Source organism: Diplodia corticola, assembly GCF_001883845.1.
Source record: "Diplodia corticola strain CBS 112549 chromosome Unknown scaffold45, whole genome shotgun sequence".
Lineage (NCBI taxonomy): Eukaryota > Fungi > Ascomycota > Dothideomycetes > Botryosphaeriales > Botryosphaeriaceae > Diplodia > Diplodia corticola.
Genome location: NW_017971524.1, coordinates 7,819 through 35,471, shown reverse-complemented (window position 1 = coordinate 35,471; position 27,653 = coordinate 7,819). Strand labels below are relative to the sequence as shown.

At 56.2% G+C, this 27,653-nt stretch overlaps 11 protein-coding genes across 11 annotated transcripts; 8 read left to right on the top strand and 3 right to left on the bottom strand.

Annotated features, from left to right (window-relative positions):
• Positions 1–529: 529 nt before the first annotated feature.
• On the top strand, positions 530–1,759 carry BKCO1_4500011 (gdsl lipase acylhydrolase family protein; the record flags this gene model as incomplete). The annotated part of the gene is made up of 4 exons (XM_020276168.1): positions 530–751; positions 806–1,171; positions 1,228–1,473; positions 1,541–1,759. The coding sequence occupies 4 exons, from the start codon at positions 530–532 to the stop codon at positions 1,757–1,759; spliced, it is 1,053 nt and encodes a 350-aa protein (XP_020127988.1).
• A 604-nt stretch (positions 1,760–2,363) lies between these two features.
• On the top strand, positions 2,364–3,235 carry BKCO1_4500010 (maleylacetoacetate isomerase; the record flags this gene model as incomplete). The annotated part of the gene is made up of 2 exons (XM_020276162.1): positions 2,364–2,989; positions 3,091–3,235. 2 exons carry the CDS (start codon positions 2,364–2,366, stop codon positions 3,233–3,235), a joined length of 771 nt encoding a protein of 256 aa, XP_020127989.1.
• A 160-nt stretch (positions 3,236–3,395) lies between these two features.
• BKCO1_450009 (riboflavin aldehyde-forming enzyme) lies at positions 3,396–4,179 on the bottom strand (the record flags this gene model as incomplete). The annotated part of the gene is made up of 3 exons (XM_020276254.1): positions 3,396–3,520; positions 3,583–3,845; positions 3,905–4,179. 3 exons carry the CDS (start codon positions 4,177–4,179, stop codon positions 3,396–3,398), a joined length of 663 nt encoding a protein of 220 aa, XP_020127970.1.
• A 736-nt stretch (positions 4,180–4,915) lies between these two features.
• BKCO1_450008 (uncharacterized protein) lies at positions 4,916–5,305 on the bottom strand (the record flags this gene model as incomplete). The annotated part of the gene is made up of 2 exons (XM_020276243.1): positions 4,916–5,055; positions 5,104–5,305. 2 exons carry the CDS (start codon positions 5,303–5,305, stop codon positions 4,916–4,918), a joined length of 342 nt encoding a protein of 113 aa, XP_020127971.1.
• A 787-nt stretch (positions 5,306–6,092) lies between these two features.
• Positions 6,093–7,331, top strand: BKCO1_450007 (uncharacterized protein; the record flags this gene model as incomplete). Its single annotated transcript, XM_020276232.1, has 1 exon — positions 6,093–7,331. One exon carries the CDS (start codon positions 6,093–6,095, stop codon positions 7,329–7,331), a length of 1,239 nt encoding a protein of 412 aa, XP_020127975.1.
• A 649-nt stretch (positions 7,332–7,980) lies between these two features.
• BKCO1_450006 (uncharacterized protein) lies at positions 7,981–9,551 on the top strand (the record flags this gene model as incomplete). The annotated part of the gene is made up of 2 exons (XM_020276221.1): positions 7,981–8,041; positions 8,230–9,551. The coding sequence occupies 2 exons, from the start codon at positions 7,981–7,983 to the stop codon at positions 9,549–9,551; spliced, it is 1,383 nt and encodes a 460-aa protein (XP_020127976.1).
• A 347-nt stretch (positions 9,552–9,898) lies between these two features.
• Positions 9,899–13,291, top strand: BKCO1_450005 (ankyrin repeat protein; the record flags this gene model as incomplete). The annotated part of the gene is made up of 7 exons (XM_020276210.1): positions 9,899–10,371; positions 10,427–10,652; positions 10,709–10,774; positions 10,828–11,109; positions 11,172–11,418; positions 11,484–11,522; positions 11,613–13,291. 7 exons carry the CDS (start codon positions 9,899–9,901, stop codon positions 13,289–13,291), a joined length of 3,012 nt encoding a protein of 1,003 aa, XP_020127977.1.
• Positions 13,292–13,481: 190 nt separating this feature from the next.
• Positions 13,482–14,735, top strand: BKCO1_450004 (ankyrin repeat and socs box protein 2; the record flags this gene model as incomplete). Its single annotated transcript, XM_020276199.1, has 1 exon — positions 13,482–14,735. The coding sequence occupies one exon, from the start codon at positions 13,482–13,484 to the stop codon at positions 14,733–14,735; it is 1,254 nt and encodes a 417-aa protein (XP_020127978.1).
• Positions 14,736–15,077: 342 nt separating this feature from the next.
• On the bottom strand, positions 15,078–16,511 carry BKCO1_450003 (geranylgeranyl pyrophosphate synthetase; the record flags this gene model as incomplete). Its single annotated transcript, XM_020276188.1, has 2 exons — positions 15,078–16,195; positions 16,244–16,511. 2 exons carry the CDS (start codon positions 16,509–16,511, stop codon positions 15,078–15,080), a joined length of 1,386 nt encoding a protein of 461 aa, XP_020127972.1.
• A 525-nt stretch (positions 16,512–17,036) lies between these two features.
• BKCO1_450002 (aaa family atpase) lies at positions 17,037–24,496 on the top strand (the record flags this gene model as incomplete). The annotated part of the gene is made up of 6 exons (XM_020276177.1): positions 17,037–18,522; positions 18,579–20,018; positions 20,073–20,409; positions 20,511–21,280; positions 21,335–22,237; positions 22,299–24,496. 6 exons carry the CDS (start codon positions 17,037–17,039, stop codon positions 24,494–24,496), a joined length of 7,134 nt encoding a protein of 2,377 aa, XP_020127973.1.
• A 433-nt stretch (positions 24,497–24,929) lies between these two features.
• BKCO1_450001 (heterokaryon incompatibility) lies at positions 24,930–27,242 on the top strand (the record flags this gene model as incomplete). The annotated part of the gene is made up of 1 exon (XM_020276161.1): positions 24,930–27,242. One exon carries the CDS (start codon positions 24,930–24,932, stop codon positions 27,240–27,242), a length of 2,313 nt encoding a protein of 770 aa, XP_020127974.1.
• Positions 27,243–27,653: the final 411 nt, after the last annotated feature.

Below are 27,653 nucleotides of genomic sequence, written 5' to 3'. Positions count from 1 at the left end.
CCACGCAGTCATCATCTCCCACGGATCGACGTCTGCTGCTCCAGGTAGTCTTGCGGCAACAGCCTCTCCAGCACGCGCTGTTGGTGCGCCCCTCTCCTCGGGGTCCCTGATCTTCCCTTTTAGCCTGTTGTGCGCCGCCGCCACCGCCGGACATACGGCCGAGCTCGCTTAAGGCCTCTTTGGTGCCTGTTGTTTCGTGCATTCTGGTGTGTTTCTCCGCTCTGCACCGCTTGCGCAAGTCAACCACGGGACCAAATAACCCGTGCAGAAGGCGTCCGCACTTAAAATGCACCAATGTATGACCGGAGCGTGTCATCCGTGCCTGTAATGTCATCTCAAGCAGCGCTGCTATGTCATGCCGCGGAGGCTCAGCAACTAGCAGGCCTCAGTTGCGGGGTGAGATGTGGAGGTATAAATGGGCGCGACATCTTGCGAAGACCCGTTGATTCCCTCTCTTACACGATCGAAAGCTTGTCATAGCTTCCCATACATCTAAATCAAAATTCTCCGTTTTGCTCGCTTGATCGCCATGATTTACTCACATGTCGTTGCACCCCTGCTCGCTCTCCTAGTGGGCACAGTTTCGGCTATACCTACCCCGCAAGACTACTCTCCATCATCTGGGTCCTGGGATCTGCAAAAGTTCACGAGTCTGGTTGCCTTGGGCGATAGCTACACGGACGAGGGTCGGTTAGCTTATTTCATATCTACCGAGGGCCAAGCCCCGCCACTGGGGTGGATTGTTCCTGAGGTAATGGCTGTTCAAACATCCCGGAGAACAAGCCTGCTTACTTTCGCGCCATAGAGCAACGAGACGTCTACCGGTGGCCGGATCTGGCCTCGATATGTGGCAGACTACACAGGCGCAAACCTGTACGATTATGCCGTATCCGGTGCCGTCTGTTCCAACAAGCAGGTCAATCGCTATCTCGACTCGATCAATGCCCCTTTTCCCGACGTTGAAGGATACGAGATCCCGACATTCCTCGCCGATAAGGCGTACTATGCTAGCAACGGCACGTCGGTATTCACCGTCCCTGACACCGAGACCGTCTACAGCATGTGGATCGGCACGAACGATGTCGGGAGCAACGCTTTCTTGACCGAGTCTCAAGCTCCTGATCTTACCATTGTGGACTATATCGACTGCGTTTACAAGCAATTCGACACGGTACACCTCGTACAATTTCAAGTAGACAAAACAGCGAAGCTGACTCGCAGGTGCAGCTCTATGAGAACGGCGCTCGATACTTTGTGCTCATGAACCTCGGAGCTCTTCAGCTGGCCCCTGTCTACGCGACGCCCGAGAACGGCGGTGTCGGCGAAGTACAGAACCAGACGGAAACGAGCTACCGCATGAAGGAGCAAGTCAACCTCGCCAACGCCGTTTATAAGTACCAGACGCCCTACGAGCAACTCATCGCCGACCGCTACCCCGGCGCGCACATCGCCATCTTCGACATGTACAGCCTGGTAAGCATTACTCCCACTTGCGTCTCGCTTGACTGCCTTGGTGATGATTGGTTGATGAAGTGCACAGTTCACGGACATCTACGAGAACCCGGCCGACTACCTCAATGGTACAGCGCCGCTAAACGTGCAGAGTTACATCGCAGAAAACGAGACGTTGTCACTTAGCGACCGCGATAGTTACATGTGGTACGACGCCCTGCACCCGAGCGAGCAGACCGACCGCGTCATCGCGCGTGAGTTTGTCAATGTTATCGACGGCACGAGCAAGTGGGCGACGTACTGGTGAATGGGCAATTGTATATTAAAATGCTCTGCCTATTTCCTGATTAACACTGCTTTAATGACCAATGAGTTATGAACTGTTCATGAGATTGCTATTATTGCTTTGGAGGATGGATTCTTCCGCGTATGGGTAACATACGGCGATGCTGCCAACGTCGTGTCAAGCCTCCCACCAAGTCGAGAGCCAGCCACAACCTACATTTCGAACGGCGACGGCGACCTCGACATCCTCGGATCCGTAGTCTATAAATTCTATAGAACAACGCCCGTGATGCTCACAATCACCCCTCCTTGAATATCCGCGACTACGCGGCTGACCCCGCGCCCCGCACCGCACCAGCAAACCATAGCGGAATGCATCCGCGGTTGGCAGCGGCATAGGGCTGAACAGCCATAACCACGGTAATGCTCTTCTAGTATATAAGAAACGAAACCTGTCGGCTTCACCTCGTGGCATGCAAACCAAACGTGTCTCCAGCTCCAGCAAATCGGCATAGCCTTGAGCAAAAGCGAAACCGACATAAAGGGGAAAGAAAAAAAAAAGAGAGCCACACACCTCTCCTCCACCACCCGCTCCCTCCTCCCCACCAACCACATCCACGCAAACAATGGCCACCACCACCACCACCACCTCCTCCTCCTCATCTCCCCCCTCCTCCACCCTCCACCTCCACACCTACTTCCGCTCCTCCTGCTCCGCCCGCCTCCGCATCGCCCTCCGCCTCAAACGCCTCCCCCACACCACCACGCCCGTCCACCTCCTCCGCCGCGAACAGACGCTCCCAGCCTACAAGTCGCTCAACCCCTCCGGCACGGTCCCGACCCTCACCCACACCATCGTCAACCACTCCCCGCCGACGGCCCAGCCGCCAAAAACGGTGACGATAACGCAGTCGACCGCCGCGCTCGAATACCTCGACGAGGCGTTCCCGGACGCGGGGCCGGCGCTGTTCAGCGGGGGTGAGGAGGGCGACGCCGAAAGTCGCGCGCACGTCCGCACGCTGGTGGCGATGGTGGCGTGCGACACGCAGCCGTTGACGAACAGCGCGGCGATCAAAGCGGTGGAGGGGCTGGGCGGGGATGGGAGGGAGTGGGCGAGGGCGTGGACGGTGAGGGGGTTGGATGCGGTGGAGGCGTATTTGGGGAGGACGATGGTGGGTGGGGAGGAGGGAGGGGCGAGGTGGTGCGTTGGGAGGGGGGTGAGCGCTGCGGATGTGTGTTTGGTGCCTGCTGTGTGAGTGTGTTCTTTTCTTTTTTTTTCTTTTTTTTTGTGATGAATCCCCTTGTTCTTTTTTTTTTTGGTCTTGGAAGGGGGCTGATGAGTGGTGCGTGTAGGTGGGCGGCGCAGAGGTGGGAGTGTGATTTGGAGAGGTGGCCGAGGATCATGAGCGTGTTCAGGCATATGGAGACGTTGGAGGAGGTCAAGGCGGCGCATTGGAGGCGGCAGGAGGATACACCGGAGGAGTTCAGGGAGGCTTGAGGGCTGCGGTGAAAGGGACGGACAATGTAATTGGGGTAGCGGCTCGATTGGAGGAGTGCTGGATTGATTGGAAAAACGCAAACGTTTCGGGGGCATGTATTTGACAGGAAGGCCAATTGGCTTGGGTATCTTGAAAACGGAGGGAAATCAACACGAGCTTCTACTTCGCCGTCGGCGCTGCGTCCAGCCACGCCCAGGTGACGGTCACTCTTCCGCTGGCAACAGGGGCCAGCTTCTCGAAGGCGCCGGGGCTGACATCGATGTCGGTGGGCTCGCAGCCGGTGCCTGGATAGCTCTCGGATTAGTCTGGCTCCAGCTAAAAGAACAATGGGCATGGGCCAACTCACATCTGTCCACGACGGTCAAGTCCACGCTGCGTTCGGCACTGACGTCCTCGTTGAACCTTCGGGCCCTAATCTTCTTCCCGCACAGCACCACCTGATTCGGATCCGTGCCCGTCTGCACCTCATCCCAGATCTTCCACGACAGCGACACGATATCATCGTCATCGGTAGACGTCTCGCCGCAAGCACCGAGCCCAGGGGCGTAAAAGGTGAGATCGCCGGTATGCGCTTCGGAGCTATCAGGGAGGGGCAGGTTCTCGCTGCCGCTGCAATAGCTGTCAGGAACTCGACTTTGCAATTGAAGAGAGAAAAAAAAGATGCGCACCTTTTTTTCGATAGGCCCACGCCGAGACCCACGGCCAATGCGATTATGGCGAGGATGACGGCCAGCAGAACGAGCAGGAACACGCGACGGGTGAGGCCCAGACATTTGCGGTGCGGCGGGCATGCTTGGTCGAACTTCTGGCGCAGAGTGTCGGGCAGCGAAGGTTTGACGTTGCTGCCTGCGTGCGCCTGCGCTGCGGGCTCCCAGTCGGGGACCTGGGTGGCACGCGTCGGCTCCGTGGTGGGCAGCGATGCTCCTTCTTTGGCGGCGGCCATGATGGTTCGTTGTCTCTCGTGATGGCTGGGTGGACTCGAGGCAGAAGGCAGCAAAAATGATCAACGGTGGGGGAACATGCTGGTGAAGAAGAGCGGACGGGTAAAGAGCTCGATTGCGGTGAAGGTGCGAGAGAATGGAACAGGGAAGCGGCGCGCAGTTTGCCTTGGTTCAGGGCTCGCGCGCGCTTCGCGCTGGGCGGGCGGCCAGGGTCGCGTCCAGGAACCAGCGCCGGAGCCTCGACCAAATCTCCGCCCCGCAATCTTAAATCATGAGCTTATCAGCCTAGCCTCAACACCATCCCCCACCTGCCGCTGCTCAGCGAATCCGAGTCCCTGCATCGACGTCTTGAGCCTGTTCTGATTGACAACAACAACCATGTCGCGTCAGCTGTGATGGTCGTGCACCATCGATTCGCGATGACGATGCCACGTCGCAAGTTTGCGGTGCTTCCATGCCAACACCATCGATTGGCTCTGGTTCGTATATAACTTTCCACGGAACTTGACCGCTCGACTGTCCACGCTCATGCCAAATGCAGCATTCAAAACCTCTGGGTATTTGTCAACGGGCCCGCTATGCGCCTCTCAACAACTCGACTAATCTCTTGCGTCCAAGCCAGCTCTTGAAGATGATCCCCCATCAGAACAGAACGCACAACTGCCCTCCATGGCTACTTCTGGCAGCCTGGCCATCGTCTCCTACACCCTTCTCCGTTCCTGAGCCCCCGCCGGCCAACTAGTATAGGCCAATGCTGATGTCACCTCTCACCCTCGCAGTGAGGTGAACCTCGGCCTCTATGTCAAGCTTGATGCCGATGAGAAACGACGCCTCTTTCTGGTTGCCCTCCTTGTCGTGCGCGCCCTTGAGCAGCTGGCCTGTTTTTGTTCGTCAGCGTCATCATCGCCATCTTTGGCGAAACTCACCCGCAGGTTGCGTAAGCGTGGAAGATGACGGCAGAGAAGGCAGGATCGAGCCTTGCTGCTGCTGCTGCTGATTGCCGTCCTTGGTGTTCGCCAGGGCGCGACGCCCGCCGCGTGCCTGGCCGTCCGACTCGGTGTCGCTGTTGGCCGCCTGACCGGTGGTGTTGCTGAGGGGAGCGGTGGTGGTGGCGCTGTGAACAACCATGGTGAGTCAAACATGCAACGAACTATAGCTGCGTGTGGCATACGTAGTAGACATGCTGGCTGTTGTGGATTAAGAATACTTTGGACTAGAATGGGAAGTCGGAACCGGCCGGCTTTTTGAACGAGGAGGAGGTGTTGGTAGAGAAGGCTGCTTGCTGATGGACCCGTTACTTCCCGCCTCTATTGATTTTATATACAGGCTTTACGCCATCTTCGCGTCTTTCACGCTCCGTTCGCTAAGTTCAGCAGGCATGAAACCCCTTATTCTCCACCTGGGGCAGCATCGTTCGACGGGGCCGCCCACGGCACACCAGCAAACGCGCTGTAAAGGGGAATTTTGGTGACGTCTTGCAGCTCATGCAAGGCTGAAGCAGATCGACCGGCCTTCTGACAGGAACCGAGCTTGGACCACGAAGCTGGCCCCGGATTTCTGAAACGAACAGGGTCGCACGCCTTGGGGCGCCTCTGACGCCTGATCTGAGCATCATGCGATTTTCTGCACCTTTGTCCAAAACGGAGTCTTGAGCGAAATGTCGTCGCGATGTTCTTTACTACTTTTACTGGCCTTGGTGGCCCTGGGTAGAGATCGACTACACCCAAGACACTTCCGCGACACCCTGCCCTTGCACGCTGTCACGGTCCTACGCACCGTCATTTTCTGGGCCTGGGATCTGCAAAACGACGTGTACTTGTTTTCTCAACGCGAAAATTATGCAACAACAGTCCGTGGAGATGACACCACCAGTTCCATCGCTGTCGCCACCAATACCAACCACAGCCACGCAAACATGGTTCTCTCCATGCTCCTGGCCCTCAACGCTGCCCCAGCATTGATGGGCACACAAGAAGCGATCCGTCAATCGCAATCCAAAGAAAAGCGCGAGGAGCATCGCGCCCGGCGGTGTAACTTGATCGCGACGTGCGTCAAGCCATCTATCCGCAGTCGCGAGATCAACGGACGGCAGGTCGTCTTGCGCGACAACAAGCTGTACATTGACGCTGGCACCTCCTCTGAAGACAACCATCCCAACACGGAAGAGAATGAGCGCCAACACGGCCACCCCTTCGCTGGCTACTTCCTCCCGTACCCAGATGCCGAGTTTGAGGGTCTCGTCAGCACCATTACCGACGTTGCACCTATCCTCAACTGGATTTACGTCGACAAGGACACCGGCGAGGTCAAATACGGCGTACGCGCCGACTCGCAGCCGCACGTAACAGGGCCTTTTGACTGCACACATCTGGATCGCCGATTGATGCTTGAGGGGTGGGAGGGCTTCGTCGCGGTCGAGGAGTACCCAGCCGTCTGGGCCATCTATTTCGACAGAGATGATGATGGGCTGAAGGGGAAGATCCCTTTTGGGACGAGAGTGCTGGAGATTGAGCTGCAGCGGAGGGAAAAGAAAGTCACTCCCGAGGTCATGCGTGAGGCTAGGCGGGAACAGGAATTGTTCAGGTTGCAGATGGAGCAGAATCGACAACAGCAGGAATTCGCTCCACAACAAGAGACGCAACTGGATTTCGAAAGAACAGAACAGCCCGTACAGCAAACTCTGGAGGAAGATGCCGATGCCGAGTCTCAGGTTATAGATGCTTATGATGGTACACCTGCAGTTTCCCCTCAGGTCCCGCCAGATACAGAGCACGCGCTGGATGCCTGCGCGACACAACACCAAAGCGACAACAGGAAGCATTCTGGCAATGTCTCCCAAAATCACGTTGGCGAAACAGATTTGGCAGGGCTCAAGATCAGCACCGGGGCGGATTCAGACGCACTCGCAGATCATGCAGAGGAAACAGCCACCACTCCCACAGATACAAATTGCGGGGCATCCATATGGTCAACGCACGAGATCTCAAAGTCTGTGAAAGATGATTCGGCCGTTTTCCATGCCACTCCAGACAGCTCTGTCCAGGGTGATGATGAGATTGCCGCTGTAGAAGCCGTCTTCAGACAAAATGATGCCGTAGGCGCCCCTCCGCTTCTATGGCAAAAGTACAAAAAGCCACATGTTGAGGACGAGTAAGCTGATAATTGCATCCGCATCTTAATTTCCTCTCTAAATATCACCTTACTCGATTTCCAATCTCCGTGTATGTTTTGGTAGGCGACCGTCTTGTTTGCTATGCGATCGGAAAAATCCCTGATTTTTCTTTGCCTGAGCAAAGTGTCACTCTTATCGAGCTATATTTTATCTGACTCGCATCTCCTTTTGACTTTCCTGAATCAACAGCAGGCTGACTACTCAGTCCTACACAGTACACGGCATCAACCGAATCAAGTGGGACCGATCCCCGCAACCACGTTGCTCTATTGGGCGATCACCCGCCATTCCTTGACAGTTCGCGCTTCATCTGACGGAGCGCCTGGGGAATTTTGAAACTCAGGCTGACCATCACCTGAGTTGCTCTATGCATTTCTGCTCGACACCGTCTCACCGCCAGCCTCAGACGCAGCACAGTGCCGCTTATCCAGCGCCCAGAGTTGATTACATGCACGTCGGCAGAGAGTTAAACACTTCGCAGCAGCTGTACTCCCCTTCGCTTTTGTCTCGCTTCGAAATGGATGTCTTTCGGAACTCGTTGACGAGTATCCCCCTTGGCTCCACCCCCTCTATAGTCCCTCCCGGCCCGACATAAAGTAGCATTCTGTGAATTGCTACTGCTATAAAGATAATGTCAAGTAGTTTTTACGAGCGCTTGAGCGCGATTGGCTCGGACTCAAGCAGCCCGGATGGTATGACAGAGCTAGTTGTCGCAGCACTGGGGTCCTTCGGGCGTTACTACATCTGCTGGAAGACGCGTTCGGGCGAATACAGGCAAGGTCAGCAAGCTTCCATTACCTACCATTTCTTTCCGACAGTCTCGTCGTCGACCATTTCTATCCACACCCCACCAACTACCCATACTGACATCCTCACTCAGAAAGCTCCGGCCTCCCTACTCTCCTACAACAATGGCTCTTCCCCGAAGACAACGACAAGGCGACACGCGACTTCGCCACGCTCCAAGTCGTCCTCGGCCACGGCGACGATTTCTTCGCCGCCGACCGCGACGGCAAGATCGAGCGCAAAGCCACCAGCAGCAGCTCCTCCTCCTCATCGACAACACCGCACCGCACGACATCTCCGCAACCATCCACCGACCGACGCTCTCCCTCACCGGCCTCCACCAGCACCAAACAACTCGATCACACCCCATCCGCCTCTCGACGCAGGCCCAGGACAATGTCCATGGTCGCCCCGCCCGTATTCCGCCTCAGCCAACACGCCGCGCCGTCGGCGGCGGTCAGTCCGATCAATGAGCTCCCATGGGGCGGTCGACGAAGACGTGGAGGCAGTGATGCTGCTTCTGCTGCTCCTGCCGGGCAGAGACTGAGCGGAGGTGGCTTGAGACCGGTGACGACACCAACGCCGAGACCGTTCGGCCTCGCCCGCAGGAACATGGACTGGGAGAGACAGAGACGGCCCAAGAGCATCGCGTTCGGGGAGGGGGAGTTGCTGCGTGTGCCCGAGGGAGGCCTTCGCAGCGACAGTAGCGCGAGACGCGGGTCGTTGCCGCCCCCGCCGGCGGTCGTGATAGGGGAAGTGCAGGAACAGGGTCAGAATCAGGGGCCGGGCCCGGCGGCGTGCTGTCGGTGCGGGTGCCACGGTGCTGGTGCTGGTGCTGGTGCTGTGCAGCCGGCGACAGAACGCCTGCCGTATGCGACGGCGGGCACGCAGGTGAAGATGGTGCCGCCGGTGGAGGCGGAGGCGGAGCCCGAGCCCGAACCCGAGCCGCCGCGGCCAGCGTACGTCGATGCGGGCGTGCAGACGGATCCGCCGCCGAGAGCGCGGCGGTCGTCGTCGTCCGCTTCGCGGAAGCGGCAGTCTGTTGTTTCTTCTTCGTCTGCTTTCTCTTCCATTTCTTACGCCAGTTCCGGGACTTCTCCGCGGCTATCTTCGTCTTCTTCATCCACCGCCTCTTATGAGTCTTGCGGGTCTGAGACGAGCAGTAGTAGACGCTCCAGTGTGGCACTGACGGATATCACTACCCCGTCGACATACGAAGGCGACGCGCCGCCGTCGGACAACCCGGTTCGGATGGGGAAGATGCAGGATTACTTCAGGAGCAGCGGGTATCAACTGGGCGATGCGTTGCGACCAGTGCAGTATCAGATTGGACACCGTGGAGGGTATGGTGGGCTCGATACGGCGTGGTGGGTGAGAACATATGGGGAGGTTTCGAAGAGGCAGAGAACGGTGTGACGAAAAGATCGGATGTACCTCCAGCATGCAGGCTATCTATTTTTAGAACGCACGTGATATGCGGCAGATGAGGCTGTGGACCCCGCGGCTGCAGCCTTGCTCCTCAACTACTCTTGAACACGACCACGCAAACAATTCTTCGCCCGGCCTACTTCGACGGCGGAACAAATTAACAAACTAGTTCAGAGTTCTTCTGGGAGATGATACAGCTTCCTCGTCGAGGTTCATGTACACCATGAGATCGCGAGCTTGACGTTCCTCTTCGCGGCGGTGTCCAGCCCGTGCTACTAATCAACTTACAAACGATCAGGTAGACAAAGTCCATTCCTTCAAGGCTCCAGGCAGCCATGGAAAGTACGCTCCAGGTGTCTGGCAGTAGCGGTGTAAAGCGTCACCGGGACGACTCGGACGACAACGTTACGCCCAAGTCACCACGTCTTTCTTGTCCTGATCTTCCCATCGTTAAGTCATCAGGACAGCCGAAGACCTTCCGGGTTCGACACGTTCCTTATTGGTGCATGAAGGAAGCAGTTCTACACGACGTCCTCAGCCGTGTACTACATCTCAATTGCTCCAATCTTCTTCACATTGCGTCTATCGCATCGAATCCGATTAGTCCCGAGGAGCTTGTTGCTACAATATCCTTCCAAAAGATCCCAGAGCTTCTTTCCGTGGCAGCCAGCCAAGGTCAGAAGGGGAACGAATGGAGAATTGAGCGGACCGAGGTTGCCTGGGATGGTAATGTCAATCTTACTTTCGACACTCATTTCCTGGACATCACCCCTTATCACAACCGAGAGGACTCAAGTTATTCGATTGAGTGAGTTGAACAGATGAACAGAAGCTTGTCATTGCACAGTCACTTACTCCAACAGCGTTATCGCCCTTTCTGGCCTCAATGGCCATGCCTTTGGGTCCTTCAAAGAGCGGAATGGCTCATTCATGTGGATTAGAGACGCTCTGCCAGTGGACCTTCCCCGTGCGCGTATATTCACGTACGGGTACGACACTTCTATTCTGGATAGTCAATCTTTCCAGTCTATCTCTCACCTCGGTATGAAGTTTCGAGAAGCGTTGCGCTGTATCAGGAATAGTCCGCGGGTAACATTCTCCGGTTTCTTCGTCTCAAAGTATGACTGGAAATTAATTCGCAACAGAATTCTAGCCTAGAGCGGCCTTTGGTGCTCGTTTGTCACAGCTTGGGTGGTCTTGTTGCGAAAGAGGTACAACTCAGCCTTCGTGTAACTTGCAAAAGAGGTACTGATCTTTCCTACAGGCCATAATCCAAATGGCAGATAAAAACGCACATGGATTCGACATTACAAATTTGCGATCCATCGTCGGGGTCCTTCTTTTTGGGGTTCCCAGAAAAGGAATGGCTATTGAATCCTTACTGCCCATGGCCAAACACAACCCCAATGAGGCATTACTTCGTACGCTTGAGGAAAATTCTGAAGTACTTCGATGCCAGAGCGAGCAATTTCCGTTTGCATTTCCTTGGACTGATTCAAAAGTGTACTCATTTTTCGAGACAATGCGGTCACCCACCGCAAAAAAGGTACGGAAAGCGTTCAGATCCTCCAGCGGAAACTCGACAAACTAACACTATATTCCCAACAGAGCGATGGAAAGTGGGCCATGAAGGGGCCTCCTGCCGTCTTAGTCTGCACAGAGTCAGCTATTCATGGCCGATTCCCGGCAGAGAAAAAAGAACCCTTCATCTACGCCATCAATCAGAGCCATTCCGCAATTGTCAAGTTCACCAGTCGAGACAGCATCGACTACCAAGCAGTTTTGAGTAGACTGCGGGAGCTTGATCACGAGGCGCAGACCATTGTACACGCCCGACACAATGCAGCTACACCTGGTATGAGTCTTGATTCTCGAAACTTGCTGTCAAGAGGAAGACTCTCTGCTAACGCATATTTGTAGATCTTGCCAATAACACAGAACGTCCTTATCAACATCAAGGTGAGATATCTAAAGATTCTCCCGTGCCATCCATTGACTTGGGCTTCATCTCATTAATCATTACTATGGCAGCTACTGACTTTTCAATAGCGTGTTTGGAATCGCTTGCTTTCGCAGAACAGCTGCAGCGCCAGGATGAAGTCCTGACTGCAAAGCTCAACGGCACATGCAGATGGCTTCTCACTCACCACGACTATCTGGAGTGGCTTGCAAAGCGCCAAGGGTTGCTCTGGATCCAGGGAAACCCTGGTGTTGGCAAGTCGACGGCCATGAAGTTCATTGTTGATGACGTCAAAGCGAGATCGCGAGTCACCTCACATCTCGTCATATCTTTCTTTTTCCATGGCCGCGGAGCTTCAATTCAGAAATCAGTAATCGGCTTGTACCGGTCTTTATTGAATCAGCTGCTTGCAAAGGCACCGGGTCTTCTTTCCGAACTCACAAAAACGTTCCAAGAACGATGCGATCAAATGGGAAGACCGGGCAAAGACTGGAACTGGGGTGAAGGAGAGCTCCACCAATTCATCAAGGAGAAGCTTCCAAAGCTGTCACGAGAACGGCCGATCACTGTCTGCGTGGATGCGTTGGACGAGTGCGGGAAAGAAGCAGCAATTCGACTTGTCGCCTACGCAAAAGACCTCCTTGCACAAGCCAGCAGCGTCGGCGGCAGTCTCAAAATCTGCTTCGCATGTAGACGTTATCCAAGGCTCAATCTGTGCACCAACTTCACAATCTGGGTTGAAGAAGAGAATTCTCTCGACATCCACTCTGTAGTGTCAACGCATCTGCCAGAGGACCTCTCTACCGAAGCAAAAGATGAGCTCGTTGAGAAAATCTCTCAGAAAGCGCGCGGGGTTTTTCAATGGGCAGTGTTGGTTGCATCACAAGTCATGCAACTGCATATGGGCGGAGAACGGGTTCAGGTCATAAAGAGACGCATCGACGAAATACCGCCAGAGCTGCATCAGCTGTATGGTAAGCTCCTGAGCACCTTCTCCTCGGCCGAGGATCGCGCACATACTCTGAAGCTCTTTCAATGGCTTTGCTTCTCACGCAACCCTTTGTCAGCACATCAACTGCAGCATGCATTAGCGATAGATGCAGCAATGCCCCACAAATCCGTTGCCGAATATCAGAATGGAGATCAATTTGCGGATGACGCACGACAACTGGAGGTCAAGGTAATCAATTTTTCGAGAGGACTCGCACAGATCATCAACAACCGAGCGCAGTTTATTCATGAGTCGGTCACCGACTACCTACTCGAAGATGGTTTTCGGAAGCTCCAGAGTGGGCTACCAAGATACGAAGGATCTTCTGACAGACATATCAGAGGTCACGGACATTTCGATATATCTCGGTCCTGTATCAGGTACCTTAAACTGCAGGAGATCATGGCATATCCGTATCCTGATTTCCCACGGCAACAATCGCGAGAGGAAGGCTTCCAAGCCGAACAAGACTTGGAGACAAGATTTCCGCTTTTACGCTACGCCATTTTTTCTTTGCCATGGCACATTGCACAGGTCGAGGCCAGTGGACTTGCTCAGGTTGACCTTCTCCAGGACTTTTGCTGGCCTAACGACGGAGAGATGGTTGAGAAACTGGCCCAAATGGCTGATGTGATCGACTTCCTGAACAACGAATGGCGGTTTGATTGGCCTGTCGAGGGCTCGAGGCTGATACATTTGATCTGCGAAATTGGCATCACAAGCGCATTCAATGCCATTCTCAACTCGCCGGAAGTTGCAACAGACGAAACTCCTTGATCCAGAAGACGCTTATAGTCGGAGGCCATTGTACTATGCGTTCGAACGGAGCCAGGATGAGATTGTTCAGCAACTTTTGGCTCTGGAAGGAGTCGAGAAGGAGTTCATCGGGCCAATTCACTCTTCTACAACGCCATTCCACATTGCCGTGGAAAGACAGGATGTGGGGCTGATCCGGCAATTTGCGGCCATGGGATTAGATCCAGACAACAAGAATAGCGAGCAGCAGACTCCAATGTCACTCGCTCTCGAACACGGAGACATGGATATCGTCTTCGCTCTGCTCGCGGCTGGGGCCGGTCAGCGTGAGACTTATGCACGTGGGGGCACTCTCGTGCACTACGCCGTCCGCGAGAACGATCTGGCACTCCTCCAGTGCGCCCTTAACTCAGGCTTGGCCGTGGATTCTAGAGACCTTACCGGCATGACTCCGCTTTTTCACGCAGTATCGGCAAATGACGCAGACAACATGGATATTGTGCAAGAGTTACTTGCGGTTGGTGTTGATTCATCAGCTGCCAACGAGGACGAGAAGACTCCTCTGCATGCTTGCGTCACCTGCAACGACCAAAGAGTGCTGTCGACGTTGCTCCAGATGAGCAAAGTTGACATTCCTCGCAGACTGGCCGGGGAGAGTCCATTGTTGCTAGCAGTCAGACTGGGGGAGAAATGGGCGGTCGATTTGCTTCTTGAATCCGGATTCCTCCCCGATCTCCAATCGAGCTCAGGCAAGAAATCTATAAAGACGGCAGCAGATCGTGGATACGAAAAGCTGGTTCTCTCAGTACTTCAGGCGACCACCGATGACGCCAATCTGACATTCGCGGTCGCACTCTCCATACGCTACACCGAGTTTGCCAGCCAGTTATTGGCTTCTGGGTCCATCGACCCCGATCCTGCGCTTGACCAAGAGAGTCCGTTGCACGCAGCGGCCAAAGTCGGTGCAGTCGATCTCATGTGCAGACTTCTGCAGGACGAGCGTACCAAGATCAACCGAAAGGACGTGGGCACTGGGAGTACGGCTCTACACATGGCGATTGAGGGCGGTAGCACGGAGGCTGTTGAAACTCTGCTTGCGCATGGCGAGCGGACTGATCCGGACGTTCCGAACAAGATTGGGGAAACGCCGCTCTTCGAGGCGGCACGCCGAGCCATGTTGGCGGCGTGTCAGTTGCTGATGTCCACTGGCCGAGTATGCGCAGCGCCACCACCCAACAAGTACGGGCTCACGCCGCTTTCCATGGCAGCAGGGACTCGAACGGGCGGGGACGTTGTCGAGTTCCTCTTGGGGCATGAGGAGCTATCGGGAAACCTGATGGAGATTGAGAGGGCGCTTGAGCAGGCGAAGGCATATGCCGGGTACGACAGCTATGAGAGGCAACGGGCGGTCAGGCTTTTGGAAGAGGCCAAGGCCAACTTGGGGACCAGCTTTGTCTTGGAATGAATATTTGCGAGGGTCCTGCAAACATCGGAAACACTGCAGTGTTTTCTGGGTCACGTAGGGGAGGGGGGATGGGTTGTTTAACATTTCGGGCGAACTAGAGCTAGCAATTTCAATCTTTTGCTTCTTTTCCCATCCTTTCATCTTTTTTTTTTTTAATTTGAGAGCAAAGAGAAGGCGCCGGAAAAGTCAAGCGGTCATTGATTGGCGGAGCTTGTTCAGGGCTAGCGCACCCGAGACGCACACAGCCAGATTCAAACTACGCTCCGCAGCCAACCTACCCGACCAACACCCCTTCGCTGCCATCTCAACATGGCCCTCGAACCCTTCCAACCTTGGCATCCATCAATAGCGACAGTGTCCACAGTAGCCACAGTCCTCCGCTGAGCACGCCGTGTAGTCCGGCTCGGATTCGTCGTCGCTACCAAGCAGCACTCCGCCGTCACCCAAGTCCGAGTTGGCTGAGAAGTATCGATCTTCAACGTCGTCGTCGTCGTCGTCGTCGTCGTCGCTCGACTCGTCCTCATGATTGTTTCGGTCATCAGTCCACCATGCCTTCAAGTCATCGGGAAGCGCTCCTGGAGTGCCTGCACATTGCTCTCGAATCTCCAGCACATCCACGGCTTTGCGGCATACCTCTAGCCGCCCATCTGTCCTGCTCTTCGCCATGGTTGCGATTTCCCGGATAAGCTTCGCAAGCTGACCGAGAGTCTCTTCGTTCTCGCTCTCCCACTTGTCGACATCTCTGCGCACGTTCTGGACGCGAATCTCCTCAAACACGCCGCGATTGTGGTACGCCAGTACGAAATTCGCTATCTGTGCCACCCAGAGGCGTGGAATCTCTTCGCCCAGCACGTCATGGTCCATCCTCTTGACCGACCGAGTTTTCAGGTCGAAGACAGCATCTTGACTCACCATGTATCCTCCGTACCGCATGTCCAGCTTGGTTGTCGACGGCGCCGTGCCAACCGTGGCCGCTCCACTCCTGGGATCCGGGTCGAGGTGCTTGAGGTATCCGTCGCCCTCAAACCGCACAACGCAATTCAGTCCCGCAAAGTCGTAGCCGATGAGACGCTGGTGCGACTTTGATCCTGCGCAACTCTCATCCCACGTCGTGTACGCCTCTGGGAAACTATGTCCGTAGCCCCGCACTCCCTCAATTGTTTCGCTGGGAGACTTCTCCTTCCTGACGAAGAAGACCGTGTCTCCCACCGCCTCGACCGTGAACCGAAAAGGCCTGTCGACCTTGCGAACGAAACGAACGAGGTTCCCGAGTGTGCTACCGCATGCAAAGATATCCACGTCTTGAGCGCGAGCTGCCATGTTGTGTGCCGCGAAAGCGCGTACTGCTGGTTCCATGGGATGCTCCGGCTGTCTTACGGCATTCTCGTCGCGATAGAACACGCCAGAATCCTCCACCAGCTGTGTCGGAGCCTCACGAGGCGTCCACCTCGGCGGCCCTCCTGTATGTCCTGGTTAGCCGAGGATGCATTCGTGGGCGGATTGCGTACCTGGAATAAGCATTGCCGGCCTCTCGATACTACCCATCCAGTTGTACGAGCCAAGGAACTCGCAGTTGCTGATGACTGGAACGTTGCTTTCCTTTGCTGGTGACGCAACCAAATCTTTCATCCTCACTTCTTTCAGGACCTCTCCAACCGGCGGGGATGGCGTTCGAGGCTGTTGGCATGTCGCCGCCTTGCTGAAGCCGTCACTCCTCCAGGAACCTCGGCCGCGACCACGGTTTCGGCCACGCCACGTTCCGCGTCGGTACTCCATGGTCAGTCGCTTGGGGATTGAAGCGTCTGGAGAGTCGTATTTGTTTTGATGTTCGTGTCGTCCTCTGAGCGGCAAAGGTGGGGCACAGCAGAAGGCAGCACATCGGTTGTCTGCCTTGTCGCCTGGTGCGACGTAGACAATCCAGATCCGAAAGACCAATCATGCATCATATCTCAAGCAAATAAAATGGGCGCTTGTGCAGGAGGCTGTGCCTTTCGCCGCTGCAAGGCTGAGTACTTCCCCTCATGCGACTTCATTCATTCAAGCTCGTTTGGATAGTTGCCTACCGCAACCCTTGTTTGTTGACTGACAAATCCATTGGCCCCGCTTTATGCAGTCACCGCCTACTCTCGTGCGGTAGCCTTCAGCGGCGCATGTGCGTTTGTATCACCAGCCTTGCCCACAGTCTCCGACAACCCCACCTCGCAAGCCTTATAAACCTTCCACCTCAACAACTCTATCCACGCAATCAAAGATCCATCAGTTTCAAGTCAAAGGTCTACCCAAAGCATACTTCGATCCATTATGGTGGCTCCTGCAGCCCCGGCCCATGTGCGTACTGCCCGCTTGGCCAGCTTTTTCAATTCCGTGGTCAAGGGCAAGCGAGCGGTCAACACAGCCCGCGACGCATGCCTCCTGGTCGAAGCAATCTGCGATCAGCCCGACCACTCGGCCTGCGTTGAAAGGCTCGTCGCAAGCGATGCAGCCTCCGATGCACTCCGTGCAGGTTTGCGATTCAATATTTCGGATGCTTTCATCAATAACGAATTGCACCATCTGTTGTCATACCTGAGCGATCCGCTTGTGAAGCAACTGTGCAACGGAGACTTTCTGAGAAGACTTCTCATCCTCGTCGTGGATCCACCTTCTCTGTGGAATGCCATGGTCGAGGCCTTCGATGGACGACGTCTAATCCCGCAATCGGAACAGAGCTTTGCATGGCTTCTGTTGGAAATTTTGTCTTGGGGCTCGAATGCCCCTCTCAATACCGAAGACGTCGCCGAGCATGCAGTTGCGACCGAACGCTTTACCAAGTCGGACAACAGCGACCTACGTACTCTCGGCTACCGCATCAAACATGTCCTTCGCACCCGATCAGTTGCCTTTCCTTCGGTCTCTGCTATTTCTGGCCCCGGCGGACGCCATGACAACGACTTCTCAGACTTCCGCAAGATTGCCATCTATCCCACCGAGCACGAGCTTGTTTCAACAGAGAGACCATTCTATCGTCGGGCGGATGCTGTGCATGAGGCGCAGCCCGAGGAACGAGCCGGCGTACATCTCGACAATCAATTCAGGCTTCTGCGGGAGGACATGCTTGCCGAGCTTCGAGAAGATCTGAAGATTTCGCAGTCGAAGAAAGGAAGGCGCAAGAATCTCAGGCTACGTGGACTGTTGCTTGCCGGCTTTCATTGTGGAGCTGAGAAGCGCCGCCAGGCCTTCTCCATCACCGTGACGTGCACTTCCGGGCTGGAGCGACTAACCGACCTTCCCCACAAGAATCGCAAGAGCTTTCTCAAAGAAGATCGCAAGTTCTTGAAGCACCAATCCTTTGGATGCATGCTGGAAAACAACCAGGTGGTTGCATTTGCCACATTAGAGAGAGTCGAGGAGAAGCTTCTTCAAGATCCCCCCGCCGTCACTTTGCGCATCCCCGATACCAGGGCCCTGGAAAGGGCACTGTTGACTCTGAAGGTGTCCAAAAATGTTGACTTTGTACTCGTCGACACAGCAATGTTCGCGTACGAACCTGTCTTGCAGTGCCTGCAGGCGAAAGTCGAGCTTCCTCTTGCTGAGGAGCTTCTCTCCCTGGATGGAAGAGAGACAGGTGCTCCATGCAGATCATCACAGATCTGCCCTACGAATGTTGCTGATTATGTCGAGGATGCAGAGGGCGGAGGACTAGATCGTATCCTGACACTGCCGATGCCTGTAGATCTTGACCGTTCCCAAACAGCATCACTACTCGCAGGTCTGAGACAAGCTGTCAGTCTGATCCAAGGACCACCAGGTGAGTTTACAGGAATTTCAGCACATGTTGTTGAATTATTTGGTTGACCTTACCAGGTACTGGAAAGTCTTTTATCGGCGCCCTTCTCGCGAAGGCCTTCCACGATCACACTTCACAAAAGATCATGGTCATCTGCTACACGAACCATGCCCTCGACCAATTCTTGGAAGATCTTCTTGACACTGGCATTCCGGGCAGCAGCATGGTGCGCTTGGGAGCGCAGTCTCGCCCGAGGACAGAACACCTCAGCTTGTTCCAGCAGACAAGCGGCTACCGACGTAGTCAAGACACCTGGAACGTTATCCGCAAGTTGAATGACGAAGTGGACAGTTCCGAGAGGAATCTGAAGGACCTTGTCGCCTCTTACGTGAACTTTAGTCTCAAGAAGACCGAAATCATGGAGTATTTGGAATTTTCTGATGACCATTCAAGCTTCTTCGACGCTTTCCAGCTCCCAGAAAGCGAAGACGACTTTAAGGTCGTCGACGAAAGCGGGCATGCCGTGGACGAGACATACCTTTACGATCGATGGCGCAGAGGAGAGGATCCTGGGGTCTTCAAGGATACCATCGCTCCCGCTCATTCCGAGATTTGGGGACTCAGCCCTACGGAGCGACAAGAGATTAACAATAAATGGACGCAACACCTTCTTGAAGAGAGAGTTGCAAGCATCTCAAGCTTGGTGGAGGCTCTCGATGCTTCCCAGCGGCAACTTCAGTCCACACTCGATCAACAAAAGCTCCAAATCCTTCGTGAAAAGCGTATCATTGCATGTACGACAACAGCAGCCGCCAAGTATACCCAGCTACTACAAAATGCCTCCCCTGACATCATCTTGGTGGAAGAAGCTGGAGAGATTCTTGAAAGCCACGTCCTGACGGCAATGACCCCACAAACGAAGCAGCTAATCCTTATTGGCGACCATCAGCAGCTACGCCCCAAAGTCAACAACTACGAGCTCACTGTGGAGAAAGGCAACGGCTATGATCTGAACCGCTCTCTTTTTGAACGCCTCATTCTCGCAAGGTTTCCTCATACGACCTTGGCCGAGCAGCACCGCATGTGCCCCGAGATCTCTGCTCTTGTGCGGCATCTCACGTACCCAAATCTTCGGGACGCACCGAAGACGCAGAACAAGCCATCACTCCGAGGCATGCAAGATCGAGTCGTCTTTTTCAATCATCATTACTCCGAGTTTTCCGAGGACGCTATCGCAGACCGTCGTGACCAAGGCTCCGGCGTTAGCAAGAAAAACTTGTTCGAGGCGGAAATGGTCCTCCAAATCGTGCGGTACCTGGCGCAACAGGGATATGGCACTTCGGACCAGGTGGTTTTGACGCCGTATCTGGGTCAGCTGAGCCTCCTGCGACAGCGCTTGAGCGAGGAGAACGATCCGGTCTTGAACGATCCAGATTCATTTGATCTCGTCAAGGCGGGACTATTGTCTCCGGCTACTGCAAACCAGAACAAGCGCCGAATCAAGATATCCACTATAGGTAAGATCTTGGCAATCGTGCCCATGGTATGAGCCCGGCTGACAAGGATTTCAGACAACTACCAGGGGGAGGAAAGCGACATTGTCATTGTGTCACTTACCCGAGGAAACTCGGCGGGAGACATCGGCTTCATGTCATCTCCGGAGAGGCTCAATGTCCTGTTGTCTCGTGCACGCATCGGTCTCGTTATCATTGGAAACTCCGAAACCTTTCAGCAGAGTAGGAAGGGGAAAGCTACGTGGGGCCCTTTTATGGATTACCTGAGTAAGAAAGGGCACATCTACGAGGGACTACCCGTCAAGTGCCAACAGCATCCAGGCAAGAAGATGATTTTGAAGCAGAAGACTGACTTTAATGAACATTGTCCCGATGGCGGATGTTCTGCTCCTTGGTACGTCATTCCTTGAAGATCGCCCTTCACCCGCGTTAGTTTTTATTTTTTCGAGGAATCCATGCCTCCTACAATTGTGAGCTCTGTTGACATTTCCTCAGCGGAGCGAAATTGAATTGCGGACTTCACGCTTGTCCTTCGAGATGCCATCAACTCTCCGATCACTCGAAGATCAATTGCCGTGTCGTCATGAGCGATATGTGCCCTCAAAAGCACAAGCTCTCCTGGCGTTGCTTCGCTGGTCGCCCTTCCTTCTGTCGAGCCTGTGATGACGAGGCGCGAGATAAGGCGAAGAAGCTCCAAAGAGATCTTGATATCGAAGAAAGGCGGAAAGCCAAGCAAAGAGCTTACGCGAAGGAGCTTGCCGAAATCCAAGATCAGCTCGATTACGAGCGCAGGTTACGTCGAGATGACTCCGAGCAGCAAGAGCGAGACAGGGTCCTCCGCCAACATCGAAGAGATCTTGCTGAGCTTAGGCAGGCGGGTAGTCGGCAAAGCGCGAGCACGCATACCACCTCGAAGCCTCAAACCGAGAGCCTATCGAAGCCACCACAAACTCCTTCTCTACCGAAGCCGAAACCTACCGAGTCTACGCCAGAAGACCCCGTAAGACGCGCAGACAACCATAAGCGGGAAGGAAAAGGGACTTGGAAGCTGCCCGATTCTTGTGCAGCACAGGAATGGGAGGATCAGAAGAAATTTGAAGGTGCTTCAAATGCAGCTCTGGATGACTTGATGAAGATGATCGGTTTGGAGAACGTCAAGGACCAGTTCCTCTCCATCAAGGGAAAGATTGACGTTGCCGTCCGCCAGGACCTTGACATGAAAAAAGAGCGCTTCGGTGCTGCGTTACTAGGTAACCCCGGCACAGGTTCGTGAATTTCCACATTAATCATTCTCGATTGGCAAATTAACTGTTCTGCAGGAAAGACGACCGTGGCTCGCCTCTACGCGAAGTTCCTTGCGTCAGTGGGGGCGCTGCCAGGGAATTTCTTCGTGGAAACTACAGGTTCACGGCTCGCAAACGATGGCGTTTCTGGATGCAAGAAGCACATAGAGGAGATCCTGAATAACGACGGCGGCGCCATGTTCATCGACGAAGCATACCAGCTTGTTTCCGGCTCCAGCGCAGGCGGATCGCAAGTTCTCGATTTCCTCCTGGCTGAGGTGGAAAACCTCACCGGCAAAATCGTTTTCATCCTGGCTGGCTACAACAAGCAGATGGAAGCCTTCTTCGCGCACAATCCTGGCATCCCCAGCCGCTTTCCCCGCGAAATGCAGTTCAAAGACTATGAAGATGCGGAGCTACTAGAGATTCTGAAGTACGGCCTGGGCAAGCGGTACGGGGGCCGCATGAAAGTCGAGCTCGGTGTTGACGGACTCTACGCTCGTATCGTCGCTCGTCGCATCGGCCGCGGCAGAGGGCGCGACGGCTTCGGGAACGCACGAGCGGTTGAGAATGCGCTGGCCGGGATGACGGATCGCCAGGCGAGGCGGCTACGGCGCGAGCGGAAAGCGGGCAACACGCCTGATGACTTGTTGCTAACTCAGGAAGACCTACTGGGTCCGGAGCCTACCGATGTGCTCAAGGACAACGCGTCCTGGAACAAACTTCAGCAGCTCATCGGCCTCTCCTCTGTCAAGAATTCGGTCAAGGCCCTCTTTGACAGCATCCAGTACAACTATTCCCGCGAACTCGATGAGGAACCGCTGGTTGATTTCACTCTGAACAAGGTCTTTCTTGGGAATCCTGGGACGGGAAAAACCACCGTTGCGAAGCTCTATGGGCAGATTCTTGCTGATATCGGTCTTCTTTCGAGCGGTGAAGGTGAGCTTTGTGTTGGTCCCTCTTCTCCTTGTGTGACACGCTAACGATGGTGACATTCAAGTGGTCGTAAAGACGCCTGCGGACTTCGTCGGCAGCGTCATCGGAGCATCCGAGGCCAACACCAAAGGTATCTTGGCTGCAACGGTCGGGAAGGTTTTGGTCATCGACGAAGCATACGGCCTCTACGGGGGAAACACGGGCGGCGCAGCTGATCCGTACAAGACCTCGGTCATCGACACCATCGTTGCTGAAGTCCAGAGTGTGCCTGGGGATGACCGTTGTGTACTGCTCCTGGGTTACAAAGAGCAAATGGAGGACATGTTCCAAAATGTCAATCCAGGTCTCACCCGGCGATTTCCCCTCGACTCTGCCTTTACGTTCGAAGACTTCTCCGCGGCAGAGCTGGAAGCCATCTTCGATCTGAAGCTGAAGCAACAAGGCTTCACGGCCAGCGTCCAGGCTAAGAAGACGGCGTTGGACATGCTCAGCCGCGCACGCAACAGGCCGCACTTTGGCAATGCCGGCGAGATTGACATCCTGCTCAACGCCGCCAAGCTCAAGCACCAGCAACGGATTTCGACCAAGGGCAGGCAAGCGGCGGCGTCCGGACCCGCCTCGTTCGAAGCGCAAGATTTCGACCCGGACTTCGACCGCGGCCAAAAGGCCACTACCAACGTCGCGAAGCTCTTCGAAGGCGTCGTCGGCTGCGACGACATCGTCAACCAGCTGCAAGGCTACCAGACCACCGTCGCCAACATGCGCGCGCTGGACATGGATCCCACGGAGCACATCCCCTTCTCCTTCCTGTTCCGCGGGCCGCCCGGCACGGGCAAGACGTCGACGGCGCGCCGCATGGGCAAGGTCTACTACGACATGGGCTTCCTGTCCACGGCCGAGGTGCTCGAGTGCTCCGTCACCGACCTCGTCGGCTCGTACGTCGGCCAGACGGGGCCCAAGACGCAGAAGCTGTTCGAGCGCGCGCTCGGCAAGGTGCTGTTCATCGACGAGGCGTACCGGCTCGCCGAGGGCCACTTCGCGGCCGAGGCCATGGACGAGATGGTCGACTGCATCACCAAGCCCCGCTTCGCCGGCCGCCTCGTCGTCATCCTCGCCGGCTACGACGCCGACATCAACCGCCTCATGCAGGTCAACCCGGGCCTCACCTCGCGCTTCCCCGAGACGGTGTCGTTCCGCGCGCTGCGGCCCGACGAGTGCCTCGACCTCTTCACGCAGTCGCTGCTCCAGAGCAGCAAGGGGAAAAAGAAGAAGACGATGAGCGCCATCGACTTCGCCCCCTTGCTGGACCCCCCGTCGCCGCCGCTGCGCGAGCGCCTGCTGGCCCTGTTCGCGGCCCTCGCGGCCCTGCCCAGCTGGGCCAGCGCCCGCGACGTCAAGACGCTCGCGAAGAACGTCTTCGGCCGGGCGGTGCGGTCGATGGGTTCGAATGCGGTCCTCGACGAGCGCTGCGTCGTGGAGGAGGTGGAGCGGATGCTGCGCGAGCGCGAGAACAGGGGGTTGTCGTCGTCGTCGTCGTCGTCGTCGTCGCAGCAACAGCAACAGCGACGCCGACAGACCGCGTCTCATCCCCCTCCTACCCCAGCGACTCTCGACCCACCAAGCACGTCGTTGCCGTCGAGAGCGAGCACCGCCGCGGCCAAGGCTGCGCAGCAGAAACACATGACTCCTCCCCCCACTCCTCCTTCTCCTCCTCCCGCCCCTCTCGAAGCTGCCGCGGATCAGGACGTGGCCGCCGAGGCTCGCGACGCGGGCGTCAGCGACGCCGTCTGGGAGCAGCTGCGGCGAGACAAGGCGCAGGCCGAGGCGGACGAGCGCGAGTACCGGCGCATGGAGGAGCGGGAGAGGGCGCTCAAGGAGGAGAAGGAAAAGGAAGCAGCTGCAGAAGAAAAAGAAGACAAAGAAGCAGCGCTCGCGGGAGAGGAACCGCCGGATGATGGCGATGATGGCGATGGCGATGACCCGGAGAAGGCGGAGCGCGAGCGCAGGCGCGTGGAAGAGATTGCTGAGCGCGAGCGCAGGCGCATAGAGAAGGTTGTGGCGCAGAGGCGGCGCGATGAGGAGCTCGCGAAGATTGAGCGGAAGCGCGAGGAGAGGAGGGAGGAGGAGAAGAGGCAGGTGTGTTTGCGGAAGATGGGGGTTTGTGTGGCGGGGTTTAGGTGGTTGAAGCAGAGCGGCGGGTATAGGTGCGCGGGCGGGACGCATTGGGTTGGGGATAGGGAGATTGAGGCGTATATGAGGTAGGTAGGTCGGTAGGTGGGTGGGCGGGGTGGTTCGGATTTGGTTGGAGTTGTAAGGATGGGGTGGACTTTATGGTGTGTTCGTTGATATCATTCTCGAAGCATGCAGCACGTCGTCGTGCCGCCGTTGTTGTGCGGGCCATGGCTCCGGCGTGAGATGAAAGATGTGTTCGAGGTAGATGCATGTGTTCCAAACCTTGTATGCTGAAGCGAGCCCCGTGCTTTAGCAAGACCTTGATTACTGGCCCAAGCCACGGTGGGGGCCAAAAGGATCGCTACGAAGAGGTTTAGCGCCCGCCTCTGCAGCTGAACCTGCATGACGACGCAAATCAACCTTCTTTTCCCATCCTTCTTCGCGACCACTGCTAGGCAACATATTCGATTGCACGGCCCACCAGGTATCCCTTATCTTTCGCCGCCGCAACCATTCTTTCCGTATGAACACAGACCTCAGCCTCTCGCTCCGGGACCTCAACCACAACCGCAACGCCAGCACCGGCCCCAAACATCCCAAAACGGACGACGACGACAACAGCCTCATCGCCCAGCTCCTGCACATCCAGGACCAATACCCTCTCCACAACCTCAAGTCCCTCGCCTGGATCACCCACCTCCAATGCCTCACAACCGAAGACCCCTTTGCGCGCAAGCGCAAACACTCTGACCTCACAACATCCTCCACCCACAAAACCCTCACCCGCACCACCGTCAACGGCCGCACCGGCGACTATATCGCCATCTCCTACCCCTGGACCGCCAGCACCCAGCCCGGCACCCTCGACAGCCCCGCCACCACCGGCGCCTGGCGCATCCGCGGCACGCTTTCTAATCCCGCCCCCTCTTCTTCTTTTTCCTCTTCTTCCTCCCGCACCACCGCCGCCTCCACCGTCCGCGACGCCGTCCTCGCCCGCGCCGCCCGCTGCGCCGCGGCGCTGGATTGCCCCCGCCTGTGGATCGACCGCGAGTGCGTGCCGCAGGGGGGCGGTGCCGATTTGACGACGACGACGACGACGACGACGACGACGCAGCAGCAGCAGCAGCAGCAGCAGCAGTTGACGTCGGAGCAAGAGCAGGAAAAGGAGCGGGCGCTGCACTCGATGGACCTGGTGTACCGGCTGAGCGCGCACCCGGTGGCGCTGCTGTTCGCGGGGGCGATCGGGACGGAGCGGGATCTGGAGCTGTTTGAGCGGGTGATGATGCGGAAGCTGCTGAGAGCGAAAGGCAGCGGCAAGGGGGCGGACGAGTTGAAGGGCAGCGTGGACGCGGCGACGGCGCGGGGCGCGCTGGGGGTGCTGCGGGCCGTCACGGCGGATCCGTGGTGGGAGCGGGCGTGGACGTTTCAGGAGGACCACTGCGCCGGGGCGCGGATGAGCTTGCTGATTCCGGTGGCGGAGGGGGCCGGGTGGAGGCCGCGGAGGCGGTACGAGCGCTTCTGGCGGACGGGCGACGTGCCCGGCGAGCTGATGGTCAGCTCCGTCGAGTTCCACAAGGCGGCGACGCGCTTCTGCTTGGCGTACTCGAGGAGCGGGTTCGTGGCCGGCGCGGAGGAGAGGGAGGCGTGTCGCGAGGTGGTGCGCAAGGCGGGCCGGTATTCGTACACCATCTTATATGATGGCGCGGTTGCCGCCGCCGCCGCCGCCGCCGCCGCCGCCGGCGCGACGATGGACTACTCTCGGTCCATGACGACGAGGATTCTCGAGGACATTGCGCATCGGAACGCTAGGTTTCGTGCGGATTTGCTGCCGATCGCGTCGAACTGCTGCCAGTACGGCGTCCGGCTGGACACCAACCGGTTGAGCAAAGCGGACGTCAGTCTCGCGGCTTGCATCCTTGCGCTGTGGCTGCTCAACGGCGAGATCTACAAAAGTCGCGTTCGGGCGACGCTGGCCGAGTTGGAGGCCATGAACATCTTCGAATACTTGAAGGCCATATCGCTGGACAGCTTCTCCCCGCCGCTGCAGAAGGGCCAGCTCACGTTCCTGAAGTCATGCCGCTTCGTCGATGTACGGCTCTCAGAGAATGGAGTCCTGACAAGCGGCTGGCTGTGGAAGCTGGACCGGCAAGTTTCCACAAAGGACCCCAAGTTTCGCGGACCGGATCCGTTCCGAGCCCTCGGTGTTGAGCTGCGACGTCTGGGCTTTGAGGAGCTGGCAGGATTGCTGGAATCCAATGGATACTTCCGCCATGTCAAAGAGCACGAGGAGGACGAGAGGACTGGATGTGATTCACCTGCAGACACTTATCTACGCATGACGGCGCAAAACCTGGGCCGCAGCATCGTCAAAGGCCACACGCTGTTCCTTGGGCGCTTGTGGGATGGGCAGCGCGACGACGACAAGCAAACATCGGAGCCGTATACGGCCATTTTCATCGGCGGACGCGAGGTGCAAGAACGAGATGGATCTGTCGCCAGCACCAAGAGCTCGGGGCGAGGGGCCTCTTGTGCAAGAGAAAGCTGCTCAGAATCTCCTGCAATGCCACCCTTAACGCAGGAGACTGTGCCCAGCCCATCACTACCAGCCGTTGCCTTCACGGCGTGGAGCGGGAGATCTCAAGACGACGATCGAAACATTGAAGAGAGTCAGATCGACAAGTATGTCTCGTTGGCAGTCGAAGTAGACGAGGAGAGGGCCAACGGCATCCCGGTACTACGCACTAATCGCTGGCTCAACGGACTCTGCTTCTTCAGCCGGGAAGCAGAAATGGACGTTACGTTTGCGTGGCCACCGGGGTTGCAGAACGTGATCTGATACCCGGATGACCCTTTCATTGATGATACTGTCGTACACATGCATTTGGCGTCTTCAGATGTACGGTATCAATAAGCAATAAACAAAAGCGATACACGGTTCCAACCAGCAGGCCCACCTCTCAGAAATAGAGTGAAAAGGGACAACGAAAGGGCAGTCAAGCCTGCTCACTCTTCATGCGCCTCACCCCAGCAGCAGCAGCTACTCAGTCAGCAAAAGCACAGTGCAACACAGCCAACGCAAAGGGCAGCAGAACATACAGATGCCGCATGCCCCGCACACACAACAGAACTCCAGATCGAGATAAGGGAAACGAAAGAAGTACAAAAGCCAAGGGGAAAATAGCAAATATGACATATCACCTACCCTTTTTTTCTACGTGTGCCCCGCCACACCTTCCCCATCACTCTC